We start from the raw sequence: 16,722 nt of genomic DNA, 5'->3' as shown, positions 1-16,722 counted from the left end.
CTTTCTTTTTTTTATTTTTTTCTCAATTTTTATTAACATTTTCCATGATTATAAAAAGGATCCCATAGTAATACTCCCCTCCCCCCGACTTTCCCCTTTGAAATTGCATTCTCCATTATATCCCCTCTCCATCTCAATCAGTCTCTCTATTATTTTGATGTCATGGTCTTTTCCTCCTCTTAGGATTGTCTTGTGTAGGTAGTGTCAGGCCCTATGAGGTCATGGAATATAAACTTCAAACCGCTGGGAACCGCAAGTTCAAGTGCAAGGCCGCGGCCTCCGGGAAGGTTCTTCCAACTGATCCCATCTTTCTTGAGCCTCACGAAGAAGCTATACTATGCAAATACTATGAGAAAAGATTATTGGAATTCTGTTCAGTATTTAAGCCAGCAATGCCACGGTCTGTTGTGGGTACAGCTTGTATGTACTTCAAACGTTTTTATCTTAATAATTCAGTGATGGAATATCACCCCCGGATAATAATGCTCACGTGTGCATTTTTGGCCTGCAAAGTGGATGAATTCAACCTGTCTAGTCCTCAGTTTGTTGGGAACCTTTGTGAGAGTCCCCTTGGGCAGGAGAAAGCACTGGAACAGATTTTGGAATATGAACTACTGCTCATACAACAATTAAACTTTCACCTCATTGTCCACAACCCATATAGACCATTTGAAGGCTTCCTCATTGATATAAAGACTCACTATCCCATGTTGGAGAATCCAGAGAGTTTGAGGAAAACAGCTGATGACTTTCTTAATAGAATTGCATTGACGGGTGCTTACCTGTTATATACACCTTCCCAAATTGCCCTAACTGCCATTTTATCTAGCGCTTCCAGGGCTGGAATTACCATGGAAAGTTATTTGTCCGAGAATCTGATGCTGAAAGAAAACAGAACTTGTTTGTCACAGTTACTAGATATAATGAAAAGCATGAGAAACCTAGTAAAAAAGTATGAGCCACCCAGATCTGAAGAAGTTGTTCTTCTGAAACAGAAGCTAGAACGATGTCACTCTGCAGACCTGGCACTTAATGTAATTACGAAGAAGAGGAGGGCTATGAAGAAGGGCTATGTATCCAAGAAACCCAGACTGGAGGAGGAAGAGTGGACTGATGACGATCTGGTAGATTCTCTGTAATCAAGTGAAGCTGATGTGGCTATGCTAACTACCCAACAGGAAGAGGAAGCCTATGTGGCATTTAACTTTATTAAAAAAAACATTGTGTAGCCGGGTGTGGTGGCGCATGCCTTTAATCCCAGCACTCGGGAGGCAGAGGTAGGAGGATTTCCATGAGTTCAAGGCCACCCTGAGACTACAGAGTGAATTCCAGGTCAGCCTGGGCTAGAGTGAGACCCTACCTCAAAAAAAAATAAAATGTGAAAATATCAAAATATATTAAACTTCTATTTGTTATTTAACTTTCCTTTTATGGTTGTATTATGCAAAACTTCAAAGAACTAGAATGGCACCTAATTTGGGTATTCCTGTCCCTCCTTGACTGGCTCGAACTGTCCTTTCCTGGAGGAAAACTAGTGCAGTTGTCCACAGAATGTGAGGAGCAAACCTGTCCTTCTAGACAAAACACCAGAGTAAGAAAGAGAAAAACTAAAGTGCTAAGGAACAGTATTTTGTCCTTAACCTTTATAAATTACTTTTCAGTAGTTACCCTGATATATTCAGCAATTTGTTCATTATTACTGGGCTAAAAATACACTGAGTAGTTACCGTACCTGAGTAAATAATTTGTCTTTGTTTATTAGAAAAATAAAGTGGATTTTAAAAAGTTAAAAAAAAAAACCTCAATATAATAACTAAAACTCTTCTCCTACTGGAAAAAATATGAGGCACTCTCCATGATATAAGACTGGGGAAAGACTTCTTAACAAAACCCCAATATCTCAGGAACTTAAATAATCACTCATCCAGTGGGATCTCAGGAAGCTAAAAAAGGTTTTGCACAAACATTCCATAAACCAATAGATTACCCACTGAATGGGAGGAAATCTTTGCTCGCTGTACCACTAAGGGAAGCCAATAATCTAGAATCAACAAAGAACTAAAAAAGCTACACAATAAAATAATCAAACAATCCACTCCAAAAATGGGACAGAGACAGAATAGGGAGTTTGGAGAAAAAAAAAATACAAATGGTTAACACACACTTAAGAAAATGTTCAACATCCCTAACCATTAGAGAAATGCAAATTAAAACAACTATGAGATTACACCTTACCCCAGTAAGGACAGCAAACGTTAAAAAAAAAATCAAATGAAAACAAATGCTGGCAAGGATGTGGAGAAATAGTAACCCTCATTCACTGTTGGTAGGAATGTAAACTGGTACAACCACTCTGGAAATCAATTTGGAGACTCCTGGAAAGGATGAATATAGAGTTACCAGCAGACCCTATTATTCCCTTACTGGGCATTTACCTTCAAAACTCCACATATCAGTTCAGAAATATTTATTTGTTCAAACATGTTTATAGCTGATCAATTCATAATAGCTAAAAATTAGAATCAATCCAGGTGCCCATCGTTGTATGAATGAATAACCAAAATGTTGTATATCTACATGATGGAATTCTACTCATCAGTAAGAAAAAATGATACATTGAAACTTGTAGAAAAATGGTCAAACTTGGAACAGATAATTTTAAGTGAACTCATACAATCACATAAAGACAATCATCACATGATCTCATTCATTTGCACTTCTTAACCTGGAGCAGCCCAAGTTGCTGACATAACTAAATAGCATCTTGAGGCTTGGACAATAGTGAAGGTAGGTTTGAAGAAGGGAAAGGGCGTGGGGAGGGGTACACAAAATATGAACCCAAATTGAACTGGTACCATAGAATCCTTAGAGGGAGCACCTGAATCAAAGGGCCCTGGAGCAAGTGCGATGAAACCTAACCTCAAATTTCTCCTGTTTCTCTTCTCTGCCTTTTTCTTTTCCCTTGGCACTGGCCTGTAATTCCCTATACCAGGATGTGGTCTACATCCACAATAAGCTGTTCATCAGAGAAACCTACTAGATCTCCCAAAATAAATAAGACAGAGCACTTGATTACCCACCAGAGGTTAATGGTAAGACCCTACTACTGAATACACCAAATACTGTTGGCATAGATCATGGCTGGAATCTGGAGGAGAGCTAGTCCTCAGATAATTAGCCCATCTAATGCTGGAAAGTGCTACATGAGCTACCAAGGAAAGTGGCCAACATCTGTCCAAGCAACTCAAAGTCTAAGAGATTCAGAAGCAAACAACCTGATGTGATGCTCACACAAGTGCAATAGTGGCACACAGCCATGGTGGATAAGCAACTGCTCTTGGATTAGCTAACAGATCCACTTAGTGGAAAGGAAACTGTATCTGGAACTGGGAAACAAGTCAGAGTCATATTCAGATAATGATTCTGCTTTCCATTGTCAAGCTCCCACTAACCTTAGACTATAAGATGGTCTATACTCTTTTAATTCTCTTTAAGTCCCATTTAACTGGCACTGACTTCACTCCCTGTTGCAGAATCTGAAAAGATGGGAACTGGACTTGAGGAGATAAAGGACCCAGTGCACTCCAACTCAGCCCCAGCTGAAACCATAGAGGAAGTGGGGAAATGAGCAAGAATGCTTCTCTGTTTGTTAAGCTGATATCAGCACAAGGTGATGGAGAAATTTACTGAGGACACTAAACACCTACCAAACCAGAGTTCAAGAAGCTCCTAAGTGCCCATCACTGAAGTAGACTTAAAATGCTCCCAGCATGGCTCAATGAATTTTGCAGAAGAAGGGGCAGAATGATTGTTAGAACCACAAGTGGGGACATTTTGCACAGAGACATTGCCTCTCCCCCATAACTAACTGCTGCCCCCATAATGCATGACTCACAACCCCCATGTGGTTGACCTGCATCCCCAATGAAGAAGGCCTCTTCAGAAAAGAGGAAAGGAGGAGGGAAGGGATGGTACTAACATGTGATGTTTACATACACAATATGTCCATATCTAAGAAAAAAGAAATAATTTTTAAAAGTCTATCAACAACAAATGCTGGGGAGGATGTGGGGAAAGAGAAACACTCATTCACTGTCAGTGGGAATATAAACTTGTACAACCAATACAGAAATAAATCTGAAGATTGTTGAAAAAAATGAACATAGAGCTACCAACAGACCCAGTTATTCCCTTACTGGGCATTTATCCCAAAGGCTTCATGCTTTACTACATAGATATTTGCTAAACCATTTTTATAGCTGCTTAATTCATTATACCTAAGAACTGGAATCAACTCAGCTGCCCATCATTGGGTGAATGGATAGGGAAGTTGTGGTACGTTTACGCAATGGCATTGTATTCAACAGTAAGAAAAGAAATTTGTAGAAAAATGCAGACTTGGAACAGATCATGCTCAGTGAACTCACACAATCACAGAAAAACAAATGCTGCATGGTGTCACTTATCTGTGGGGTTCCTAACCTGAACCAGGTAGAGTTGCTCTCACACTTATGAGGCAACTCAAGACCCAGACAATAGGGATAGAAGGGTTGGGGGAGGGGAAGGGAAGCAAAGAGGAGGGGAGGGAAAAATAAACACAATACTAAATCCAAAATAAGCTGTCACTCTAGAAACCTTTATCTTTGGAGATAGCCTAAAAGATATAACCCTCAAAAAGTGTAAGGGGAGAACACCTGAAAAGTAGGGACCTGGAGATGGTGGGTCAAGGCCTAAGCTTAAAAGAATTTTTTTCTATCTCTGGATTGTAACTCCCAGTATCCCAGTATTGTGGGTTGCTACCCACAATGAGCTATTCATTTGAGAGACATGTGAGATCCCCAAATCTAGACAGGCTTCTGTCAAAGCAATTGATTTCCCACCTAAGGCAAATGCTAAGACCCTGTTTCTGAAGATACCATATGCTGCTGACACAAAACATGGAGAGACCTGGCTGGAATCCAGAAGAAGCCAGTCCCCAGACAGCCTGTCTAGTGCTGGAAAGTGCTACATGGGCTACTGGGGGAAAGTGGCCAACAATGGTCTGAGCAACCAAAGGTCTAAGCTACTCAGAAGCAAACACTCTGAGTGATGTATACAGCAATGCAATAGTGGCACACAGCCTCAGTGGGTAAGCAATACTTTTTTGATTGGCTAAGAGATCTGCTCAGTGTAAAGGAACCCATATCTGGAATTGGGAACCAGATTAGAATCCTATGGAGATCAAGATAATGCTCTCCAGTGTCAAACTCTCATTAGTTTTTGGCTAAAAGAGGGGTTACATGCATCAAATTCTCACTAAATTAATAATGCATATCTCATTTAAACTGTGCTGACTTAACTCTCCGTTGGAGAATATGTTCTTTTTTTTCAGAAGGTAGTGAGACCAGAGGAGATAAACTACCCCTCGCACTATAGCCAAACCATAGCTGAAACCACAGAGGAATTGACTAGGCAAGCATGAGCACGGCTTCAGTGCTGAACCTGATAATCAGCACTAGGGTATAGGAGAAAGACACTGATGATGTTAACCACCTGTCAAAGCAGAGATCCTGATGAGCCTTAGAGCTCATCACTAAAGTAGACTTAAAACTCACCCACCACAGCTCAGGGAATTTTGCAGAAGAGGAAGCAGGAAGATTTTAAGAGCCACAGGTTGAGCCATCATGCTGAGAGGCATTCCCTCCCCCCAAAATAACCTGCTACTGTTCCCACAACACATAAACCCACTGAGGGCATCCCCAGTGGAATGGGGGTAGGGACAAGGGAAAAGAGGATACCAACACATGATGTATCCATACAAAATGTGTTGATAATAAAAATAATATTAAAAGCCGGGTGTGGTAGTGCACGCCTTTAATCCCAGCACTTGGGAGGCAGAGGTAGGAGGATCGCCAAGAGTTCAAGGCCATCCTGAGACTACATAGTGAATTCCAGGTCAGCCTGAGCCAGAGTGAGACCCTACCTCGAAAAACCAAAATAATAATAATAATAATATTAAAAAAGAAAATGTGGTCTATCCATACAATGTGATATTATTCAGCTATGAAAGTTTCACAGCATGAGTATACCTTGAAAACACTATTTCAAATGAAATCAGCAAGACTCAAAAGGTCACTTCCCTCATGATTCCATTAATATGAAATATCCAAAAGAAGTAACCAGAAAGCAGATTGACAGCATCCAGGAAAAATGACACTGAATTATTCATCATAAAGCAATGGATATAATGACTGACTATCATGCATAGATATAAAATGTATCTCAAACCAAAGGCACTTGAAACTTCTGGTTAAGAAGGTGGTATATGAATCACACCACAGCAGCCTAGGGGGGAGAAAGCAAAAAAACCAAAACAAAACAAAAAAAGCAAAATACACTCTTCTACTAAAAGTGAGGTGAATAAAGAAATTATCAAGCACAAGCTGCAGGAAAAGCCAGGTGAGGGGATTTTCCACTCACACTGGAGCTCTCTGCAAACTCAAGAAATGTGAAGGGAGAACGGCAGTGAACAACAGAGGAGCAGATCACAAGGTAGAAGAAATGTGAAACAGTGAGCAAACTAGAGAAGCATCGACTCCCTTCTCTACCCCGACACCAGTGCCCAGCCCTAGGGAACAGCAGGACCAGGCCACACCTACTGAACTAACAAAGCACCAAAGAGGGACTCAATCAAGAGCGCAGCTGAGACCAAAATCACCCCAAAAGGTAAATGGGATTACACCAGGTCAGTACCTGCCCAATAAACCTGGTATATATGCCTGAACCAGAAGTGCTAATTGCACCTTCCATATCTGGATAAATTATATGTTAAATTGGATGGATGGTCAAATTTGTCAGTTTTAAATAAGCTGTATTTTGTTATTTGTTGCTTCTTGAATTATAGTGGCTTTATTTACTTTGTTTACTCTTCTGTTATACATTTGGGAAGGGTCTCACCTTGTCACAAGCTGACTTGGAACCCTCTACAGACCAGAAATCTTAACTGCCTTGTTGTCAGGATTAAGGGAGTGGGTGAAGCACCACACAGCCTAAGGGACAGACAGAGGATCTGGTTGTCATAATACCTACTATTGGATAAATACTCAGAGCTGTCTTTCCTTGACAGTGTACATTGTTTAGTTAAAATTTAGAATCTGCCTGTATTTTGTTCCTCTTAGCCTACCTGAATACTCTCATAGCAGGCACATCCAACACCTAGAGTCACTTTTGTACATACTCTGAGAGTCTTCAGAGCCACACCTAGTGCCTTAAGCTCCTACCCTGAAGATATATAACAACAGATTGATTAATACATCTCATAATGCCCAGCTAACTGGAAAATCCAATCATTAAATAATACAGGATGCAAAAATATATACATTATAACACAAGAAACACCAAAAACCAAGACAATATAAATCCACCAAAAATTATTAATGCATCAGAAATGACCTCTAGTGAGAATGAATTAGAGGAAATACCTGAGAAAGATTTGAAAGAATGATTATAAATATGCTCAAAGAACTCAAAGAAGAATTCAAAGGAAGCAAAGAAGACACTGGATGCCAATTTAACGAAACAAAGAGGTCAATACTAGACATAAATAAGGAAATAGAAATAATAAAGAAAAACCAGTTAGAATTACTAGCAATGAAGAACACAGTTAATGAAATAAAAAACTCTGTAGAAAATCTCACCAGAAGAATGGATGAAGGAGAGGACAGAATATCTAAGCTAGAAGACCAGGTGGCAAATCTAATACAGTCCAACAAAGAGAAAGACAAACTAATAAAAAAGTATGAGTGGGAATTTCAAGATACTCGGGACACTATGAAAAGATCAAACATAAGAATTCAGGGCATAGTAGAAGGAGAATTTCACTCCAAAGGCATAGTAGGTGTCCTCATCAAAATCATAGAAGAAAATTTCCCCCAAATTGGGAAAGAGGTGCCAATGCAGATACAGGAAGCCTTTAGAACCCCAGCCAGAAAAAACCTGGAAAGAACCTCTCCTCGCCATATTATAATCAAACTACCACACATACAAACCAAAGAAAAAATATTGAAAGCAGTTAGAGAGAAAAATCAAGTTACCTACAAAGGCAAGCCTATCAGGATTACAGCAGATTACTCAACAAAAATTTAAAAGCCAGAAGGGCTTGGAATAATGTATTCCAAGTTCTGAAAGATAACAACTGTAAACCAAGGTAACTTTATCCTGCAAAGCTATCCATTCAAATAGACGGAGAAATAAGGACATTCCATGACAAAAGCAGGATAAAGGAGTATTTTAAGACAAAACCAGTTCTACAGAAAATTCTTGAAGGAATCCTCCATGCTGAAGAAAAAGAAAAACACACATATAAGGAACTGGGAAAAAACAAACAATACTCAAATACTAGTTAACACAAGAATGAATGCATCAGAATTGACCTCCAGTGAGAATGAGTTAGAGTAAATGCCTGAGAAAGATTTTAAAAGAATGATTATAAATATGTTCAAGGAAATCAAATAGGAAATAAAAAGAATCAAGGAGGAAATTAAAAACCCAAGAAGACATAGGAAGCAAATTTAATGAAATAAGACAGTCAATCCAAGACATAAATAGGAAATAGAAATAATAAAGAAAAACTAGTCTGAGATACTAGCAATGAAGAACACAGCCAGTGAAATTTAAAACAAAACAAAACACAAAAACCTCTGTAGAAAATCTCATCAGTAGAATGCATGGAGAGAACAGAATGGCTGAACTAGAACACTAGTGGCAGATCTAATACAGATCTAATCTAATAATCTTTGTTGAAAGAGAAAGACAAAAGAATAGGAAGGTATGAGTGGGAATTTCAAGATATCCAGGAAACTATGAAAAGATCAAACATAAGAATTCAGGGTATAGTAGAAGGAGAACAATTTCACTCCAAAGGCACAATAGGCATTTCCAACAATATCATTGAAGAAAAATTTCTCCAAATTGGGAAAGAGATGCCAATGCAGATACAGAAATCCTTTAGAACACCAAACAGACAAAATCTGGAAAGAACCTCTCTTTGCCAAATTGTAATTAAACTAACAAGCATACAACCAAGGAGAATATTTTCAAAGCAGTTTGAGAGAAAAATAAAGTCACATACAAAGGCAAGCCCTTCAGGATCACAGCAGATTACTCAACACAAACTTTAAAAGCCAGAAGGGCTTAGAATAATGTATTCCAAGTTCTGAAAGATAACAACTGTCAACCAAGGTTACTTTATCTTGCAAAGCTATCCATTCAAATAGTTGGAGAAATAAGAACATTCCACAACAAAAGCAGGCTAAAAGAATATTGAAGACAATACCAGCTTTATAGAAAATTCTTGATAGGATCCTCCATACTGAAGAGAAAGACAAGCACTCATATAAGAAACCTGGAAGCCGGGCATGGTGATGCACACCTTTAATCCCAGCACTTGGGAGGCAAAGGTAGGAGGATCACCATGAGTTCGAGGCCACCCTGAGAATACAGAGTGAATTCCAGGTCAGCCTGGGCTAGAGTGAGACCCTACCTTGAAAAACCAAAAGAAAAAAAAAAAAAGAAAAAAAAGAAACCTGGAAAAAACAAACCATACCCAAATACTAGCTAATATAAGAGAACAAAGAAAGACCAGAAGAACTACAAAACAAGAAAAATGGTAAAAATAAATACATACCTTTCAATAATAACTCTTAACTCTTAATATCAATGGCCAATGCCCCAGCCAAAGGACATAGGTTTGCAGACTGGGTTAAAAAGCAGGATCCTTCGATTTGTTGCCTCCAAGAAACTCACCTTTCTATAAAGTATGGACACTATCTTTTGGTGAAAGTTTGGAAAATAGTGATTCAAGCAAATGGACCTAAAAACAAGCAGGGTCACTATCCTAATATCTGACAGGGTAGACTTCAGATGAACATTACTTAGGAAAGATAAGGAAAGTCATTTTATATTAATTAAAGGAACACTCCAACAGGAGGACATTACAATCCTCAACACATATGCACCAAACATGGGGGCTCCCAACTTAATCAAACAAACACTATTAGAACTGAGGTCACAGGTAACACCAAACACAGTTGTAGTGGGTGACTTCAGTTCCCCACTCTCATCAATTGACAGGTCATCCAAAAAAATAAACAGAGATGCATCTGGATTAAATGAGGTGATCAAACAAATGGAAGTAATAGATATATATAAGACATTTCATCCAAATGCTACAGAATACACATTCTTTTCAGCAGCACATGGAACATTCTCTAAAATAGACCATATATAAGGACACAAAGCAAATCTTTAAAAATATAGGAAAATTGAAATAATTCCTTGCACTCTATCTGAACACAATGGGATCAAACTACACATTAGTAGCAAGAAAACTTATAAAGCATACACATTACAATCCTGGAAAAAATCATGGAAAATAAACAATACACTACTAAGGGATGACTGGGTCAATGGAGAAATATAGAAGGAAATCAAAAAATTCATAGAGTCAAATGATAATGAGAACACAACATACCAAAACCTTTGGGACACACTGAAGGCAGCCCTAAGAGGGGAATTCATAGCTTTAATCACCTATATTAACAAATTAGAAAGCTCGCAGGTAAATAAGTTAATGCTTCACCTTAAAGCCTTGGAAAAAGAAGGACAAGGCAAATAGAAAATCAGTAGACAGGAAGAAATAATAAAGATTAGGGCAGAAATTAATAAAATACAAACCATGCCAGGCATGGTGGCACATGCCTTTAATCTCAGCACTTGGGAAGCAGAAGTAGGGGGATCACCAAGAGTTCAAGGCCACTCTGAGACTACGGAGTGAATTCCAAGTCAGCTTGGGATACAGTGAGACCCTACTTCTAAAAACAAAAAGTAAAAAATAGAAACCAAAAAGAACAATCCAAAGAATCAATGAAACAAAGAATTGGTTCTTTGAAAGGATAAACAAGATTGCTAAACATTTAGCAAATCTGAACAAAAGAGAAAAGAAACACATGTTAATAAAATTAGAGATGAAAAAGGCACCATCACAACAGATACCAGAGAAATTCAAAAAAATCATAGAGACATGCTATATACTCTGCTAAGTTTGAAAATCTGAAAGAAATGGATGATTTCCTTGATTTATATGACCTCCTAAATTAAATCAAGATGATATTAACTACTTAAATAGACCAGGAAAAGTATGGAGATCCAACCAATTGTAAAAAAATCTCCCGACTAAGAAAAGTCCAGGTCTAGATAAATTCGCTGGTGAATTTTACCAGACCTTTGTGGAAGAACTAACACCACTTCTTCTTAAACTTTTCCACAAAATGTGAAAAAGGGAATCCTACCCAACCCCTTCTACTAAGCCAGCATCACCCTGATACCAAAACCAGACAAAGATAGAACAAAAAAACAAGAAGAAGAAAGAAAATTATGGACCAATCTCCCTCATGAACATAGATGCAAAACTTCTCAAACAAAAATTGGCAAACAGAATACAAGAATATATCAGAAAAATGATTTACCCAGACCAAGTAGGCTTTACACCAGAGATGCAGGGATAGCTCAACATATGCAAACTGATAAATGTAATATGCTATATAAACAGACTGAAGGACAAAAATCACATGACCATCTCATTAGATGCAGAGAAAGCATTAGACAAAATCCAGCATCCCTTCATGACAAAGGTCCTACAGAGACTAGGAATAGAAGGAACATATCTCAACATAATAAAGGCTACTTATGACAAAGCTACAGCCAACATAATACTAAATGGAACAAATCTTGAAGCTTTTCCACTAACATCAGGAACCAGACAAGGGTGTCCATTTTTCCCACTTATATTTAATAAAATACTGGAAGTCTTAGCCATAGCAATAAGGCAAGAGACACATATAAAAGGGATACAAATTAGAAAGAAAGAGATCAAGTTTTCATTATTTGCAGATGAGATGATTCTATACATAAAGTAGCCTAATGACTCTACAAGCAAACTATTAGAGCTAATAAACACCTATAGCCATGTAGCAGGATACAAAATAAACACATAGAATAATTACCCTTCCTATATGCTAACAACAAACACATAGAGGATGAAATTAGAGAATCACTCCCATTGACAATCACATCAAAAATAAATAAATAAATAAAGTACCTTGGAATAAACCTAACCAAGGAAATGAAGAATCTCTACAATGAAAACACTGAAGGGAGAAGTTGCAGAAGACACTAGGAAATAGAAAGACATACCTCGTTCTTGGTTCAGAAGAATCAATATTGAGAAATGGCAATCTTACCAAAAGCAATCTACACATTTAATGCAATCCCAATCTAAATGCCAATGGCATTCTTCATGGAAATATTAAAAAACAATCCAAAAAATCACTTGGAAGCATGAAAAACCTCGAATATCTAAAACAATTTTGAGCAACAAAAATAAGTTCAGTGGTATCACCATACCTGATTTTAACCTATATTTATAGAACCATAGTAACAAAAGCAGCATGGCACTGGCACAAACACAGACATGTAGATCAATGGAACAGAATAGGGGACCCAGATGTAAGTCCAGTTTGCTTAGCCACCTCTTCTTCAACAAAAATGCCAAAAATATTTATTGGAGAAAAGACAGCCTCTTCAGCAAATGGTGCTGGGTAAGCTGGATATGTATCTGTAGAAAGATCAAAATAGATCCTTATCTCTCTTCATCTACAAGAATTAAGTCCAAATGGACCAAAGGCCTTAATATCAGAACTGAAACTCTGAAACTGCTAGAGGAAAATGTAGGGGGATCCCTTCAATATATTTGTATTGGCAAAAACTTTCTAAATATAACCCAATTGCTCCTGAAATAAAACCACAGATCAACCACTAGGACCTCATGAAATTACAAAGCTTTCGTACAGCAAAGGATACTGTGACTAGAGCAAAGTGGCAACCTACAGAATGGGCGAAAATCTTTGCCAACTATAAATCTGATAGAGGATTAATATCTAGGATTACAAAGAAGTCAAAAAATAAATAATAAGAAATCAAACAACCCAATTAAAAATGGGCTATGGAAATAGAGTGCTCAAAAGAAGAAATACAGATATCATACAAACATCTTAAAAAATGTTCTATATCCTTAGTCATCAGGGAAATGCAGATTAAAACTATGATGAGATTCCATCTCATTCCTGTCAGATTGGCTACCATTGTGAAAAGAAATGACAATAAATCCTGGTGACGATGCAGTAAAAGAGGAACCCCTCTACAAATGTTGGTGGGAATTCAATCTGGTCTACCATTGAGGAAATCAGTGTGGAGGTTCCTGAGACAGCTAACAATAGATCTACCATATGACCCAGCCATACCACTGCTAGGCATAGATCTTAAGGACTCATCTCACTACCTTAGAGATACTTGCTAAACCATGTTTATTGCCACTCTATTCACAATAGCTAGGAAATATAACCAGCCTAGATGTCCCTCAACTGATGGGTGGATAATGAAGATGTGGCACATTTAACAATGGAGTTTACTCAGTGGAAAAGGAAAATGAAGTTATGAAATTTACAGGAAGATGGATGGGTCTAGAGAGAATTATACTTAGTGAAGTAAACCAGGCCTAGAAAGCCAAACGTTATATGTTCTCTCTCATATGTGTATCCTAGCTAAAAATGACTGGACTCCTATATGAATAGGAATAAAACTCAGTAGCAGAGGCCAGTATGCTAGAAAAGAGATATAAAGGGAATAGAAAGGGAGGGAGGAGGCCAGGCATGGTGGTGCATGTCTTTAATCTCAGTACTCAGGAGGCAGAGGTAGGAAGATCATTGTGAATTCAAGGCTACCCTGAGACTATGTGGTAAATTCCAGATCAGCCTGGGCTAAAGCGAGACATTACCTTGAAAACAAACAAAAAAAAAAGAAAGAAAGAAAGAAAGAAAGAAAGAAAGAAAGAAAGAAAGAAAGAAAGAAAGAAAGAAAAGAAAAGAAAAGAAAAGAAAGGAGGGAGGAGGTCACTCAATAGGATGGTATTATATATATCTAAGTAGAAGAACAGATGAATGGGGGTGTAAAGACCTAAGTGAGTTCAGGGGAAGAGATTGAGTAAAGGAAACATAGAGGGAGGGCTAATAAAAATCTAAGAGTATATAAATAAGTTACATGGAAAACTTTTTTGGACAAAGGAACACTCAGAAGCTAAAGATTGTTACTAGAAAATTTTCAGTGCCAGGGATGGGATACCTTCCAATGAGTTGTTGGCCAGGGAGGTCCCTCATATCCTCAAAACATTACCGGCAATTGCCAAGGCTCTTGGTTTCCCAACAAGAGTAGATGGTAAGACCCTATTTCTGAAAACTCCACATACTTGGGCTATGAGGTCACTGAGACATTCTTCTGGAGCTGAGCTGAAAACCTCCTCCATTTAGACCAACTGACAGAAAGCTGGAAAAAGCCATGCCGCATGCAGTTCAATGAGAGAGAGAGAAATCACCAGTGAAGATACTCAACAGTGGACACTGAAAGCCTTAAATTTGGCTAGCTAGGCCAAATGATCCAACAGGTACAATAGTGGCATGTCTGCTATGGGGGAAACCAATCATCCTCTAATTTGACTGGAGGCCACTCCGTGGGAGGTAATACATCCCTGATACTGAAAACCTACAATAGGGGTAGTCACAAGACCTAGAGGTGTAATGTTTGCTGGTGTCTGGCTAAATGTATAAACTATGCTCACCAAACTGCCCAGTAAGCATTCCTCTTAATGTTCATACCCATAAATTAGTGCTACTCTAATTTTTGGTAGAGAATCTTCTCTTTTCAGATGGCAGTGACCTTGGGATGACTCTGAAGGCATGGACACAATGGTGCTGAGAAGTGACAGAGGAATGCTTAGCACTGAAATATCTCTATCACACCTTCCAAGGCTCAGGGTCCATTGTGGAAGGGGAGGCAGAAAGAATGTAAGAGCTGAAGGAAGGGTAGGACTCCTTACAACATGCTTCTCCAGACACAAAATGGCCTGGATATCCATGGCCTCACAGTGTCTGATACTGCCTTCACAAGACCATAATAATAGGAGGAAAAGATGATGACATCAAAATAAAAGACAGACTGATTGAGAGTGGGAGGAGATATGATGGAGAGTGGAGTTTCAAAGATGAAAGTGAGGGGAGGGAGGAGGGTATTACCATGGGATATTGTTTACAATTATGGAAGTTGTCAATAAAAAATTAAAATTAAAATTAAAAAACTAAAAGGGGGAAAAAGGTACTTGCTTATAAAATTTCAGTGGATGGTAAGTGTTGTATTTCCTGGTTTTTATTTCTGTATCCATGGTGGGGTAAAATTCTGCTTTGAACTATATCTATTTGGCCATGTAGATTGAGTGACCACTCTAAAGTATTAGAGCAGAAAAGAAGGCTGGTCCTGCTTTGTCCCCCTCTGGCTGGCTTGGGGTTGCTTGGACCCTGTGAGCTTGCTGCAGATGCAGGCCCCTTGTTCCTCCTTCCTGATTGAAGTGTCACTGTGTCTCCAATTCCAAGATACTCTGCACCAGAGGGTGTATACTGGACAGTGTGAGTAGGCCAGATCTCTGTTCCCTAGCTCCTCCCAGTTCCCTGGTCCCAGTAGGACCCCTGAAGCTGGCTTAGGGCTGCTTGGACTCTGTGAGCTTGCTGAGGAAACAAGCCCCTTACTCCTCCTTCCTGATTGATGTGACCCTGAGTCCCCACTTCCTGGATATCCTGCAATAGAGTGTGTGTGCAGCACCAAGTGTGTAGGCCACATCCCAGTTCCCTGGCTCCTCCCAGTTCCCATATCATGGTAGGTTCTCCTGCCTGTGAATGGGAGAGGCCTTTTCCCTGTGTGGGAGCTGTGGAAGCAGGGCTTTTGCTCTGGTCTCCTGACTGACCTTTGGGTATGGATATCCCTGTTCCCCTAAGTCAGAGGGTAGGAGAGCCACTGTAGGAGCAGGTCTCTTGCCTCTGGCTCTCCAGCTTCCTGGTGCCTGGTTCCCCAACCAGCAATTCCCACATTCTAAAGAGTATGTGAAAGTGGAGCGAGTAGGCCAGAGCTACCAGTTCCCCAGGTACTTTTGATGTACCTGCAATCTCCACAATTTGCACATCTGAGATTATAACCCCATCACACACCAGTACAGCAATCCAGTTCACATTTAAAAGAGAACTCCCTCTGAATGTCCTATAAGGACAATGGAATACAGTGCCTCCCCAAGATGGGTAGACCACAATACAAAAAAGCCAAGAAAAGACAGAAAACTGAGAGAAATCCACCAAGGATACCTAGTCCCACAATGGAACCCTTCAATTAAATCATAGAGAAATCAACAAAAACTCAATCACAAAATGAAAACACAACAATCAATGAGAGCCTGATTAAAAGAATTGCTGAACAGGAAGTAAACCATCAAAAACCAATAATTGTATCCATGAAATTGAACAAAATTGTGTCTTAGAGTGTTCAGCTTTTGACAGAAGGCTTACCTTAATTGAAGAAAATGTTAGAACCCTCAAAACAGATCTGAATGAATTGAACTGGAGTCAAGAAATCAAAGAAATCAACAACTAATTGATTAAGCTTAATGACGACTTGAGCAAATGCAAAAATGAAATCCAGGAAGCATCAAGAAAATTAGAACTTGATCTGAAAGCATACCTCAAAAAAGAGATGGACATGATGCAAAATAACAGAAAACAAAACTCAAATAGAGCTTATAAAAACCTGTCTGGA

The 16,722-nt window shown here is 38.8% G+C and overlaps 1 protein-coding gene across 1 annotated transcript; it reads left to right on the top strand.

The window, feature by feature from the left end:
- Positions 1–221: 221 nt before the first annotated feature.
- Positions 222–1,139, top strand: LOC101604081 (cyclin-H-like). The gene has a single exon (XM_045160051.1). It carries the CDS (start codon positions 222–224, stop codon positions 1,137–1,139), a length of 918 nt encoding a protein of 305 aa, XP_045015986.1.
- Positions 1,140–16,722: the final 15,583 nt, after the last annotated feature.

This window comes from Jaculus jaculus, chromosome 10 (assembly GCF_020740685.1).
Source record: "Jaculus jaculus isolate mJacJac1 chromosome 10, mJacJac1.mat.Y.cur, whole genome shotgun sequence".
Classification (NCBI taxonomy): domain Eukaryota; kingdom Metazoa; phylum Chordata; class Mammalia; order Rodentia; family Dipodidae; genus Jaculus; species Jaculus jaculus.
This window is presented reverse-complemented; position numbering and strand designations above follow the sequence as displayed.

What these genes read in the sequence shown, in the direction of transcription:
- LOC101604081 (XM_045160051.1), top strand. Translation starts at nt 222, where the DNA reads ATGGAATATAAACTTCAAACCGCTGGGAACCGCAAGTTCAAGTGCAAG.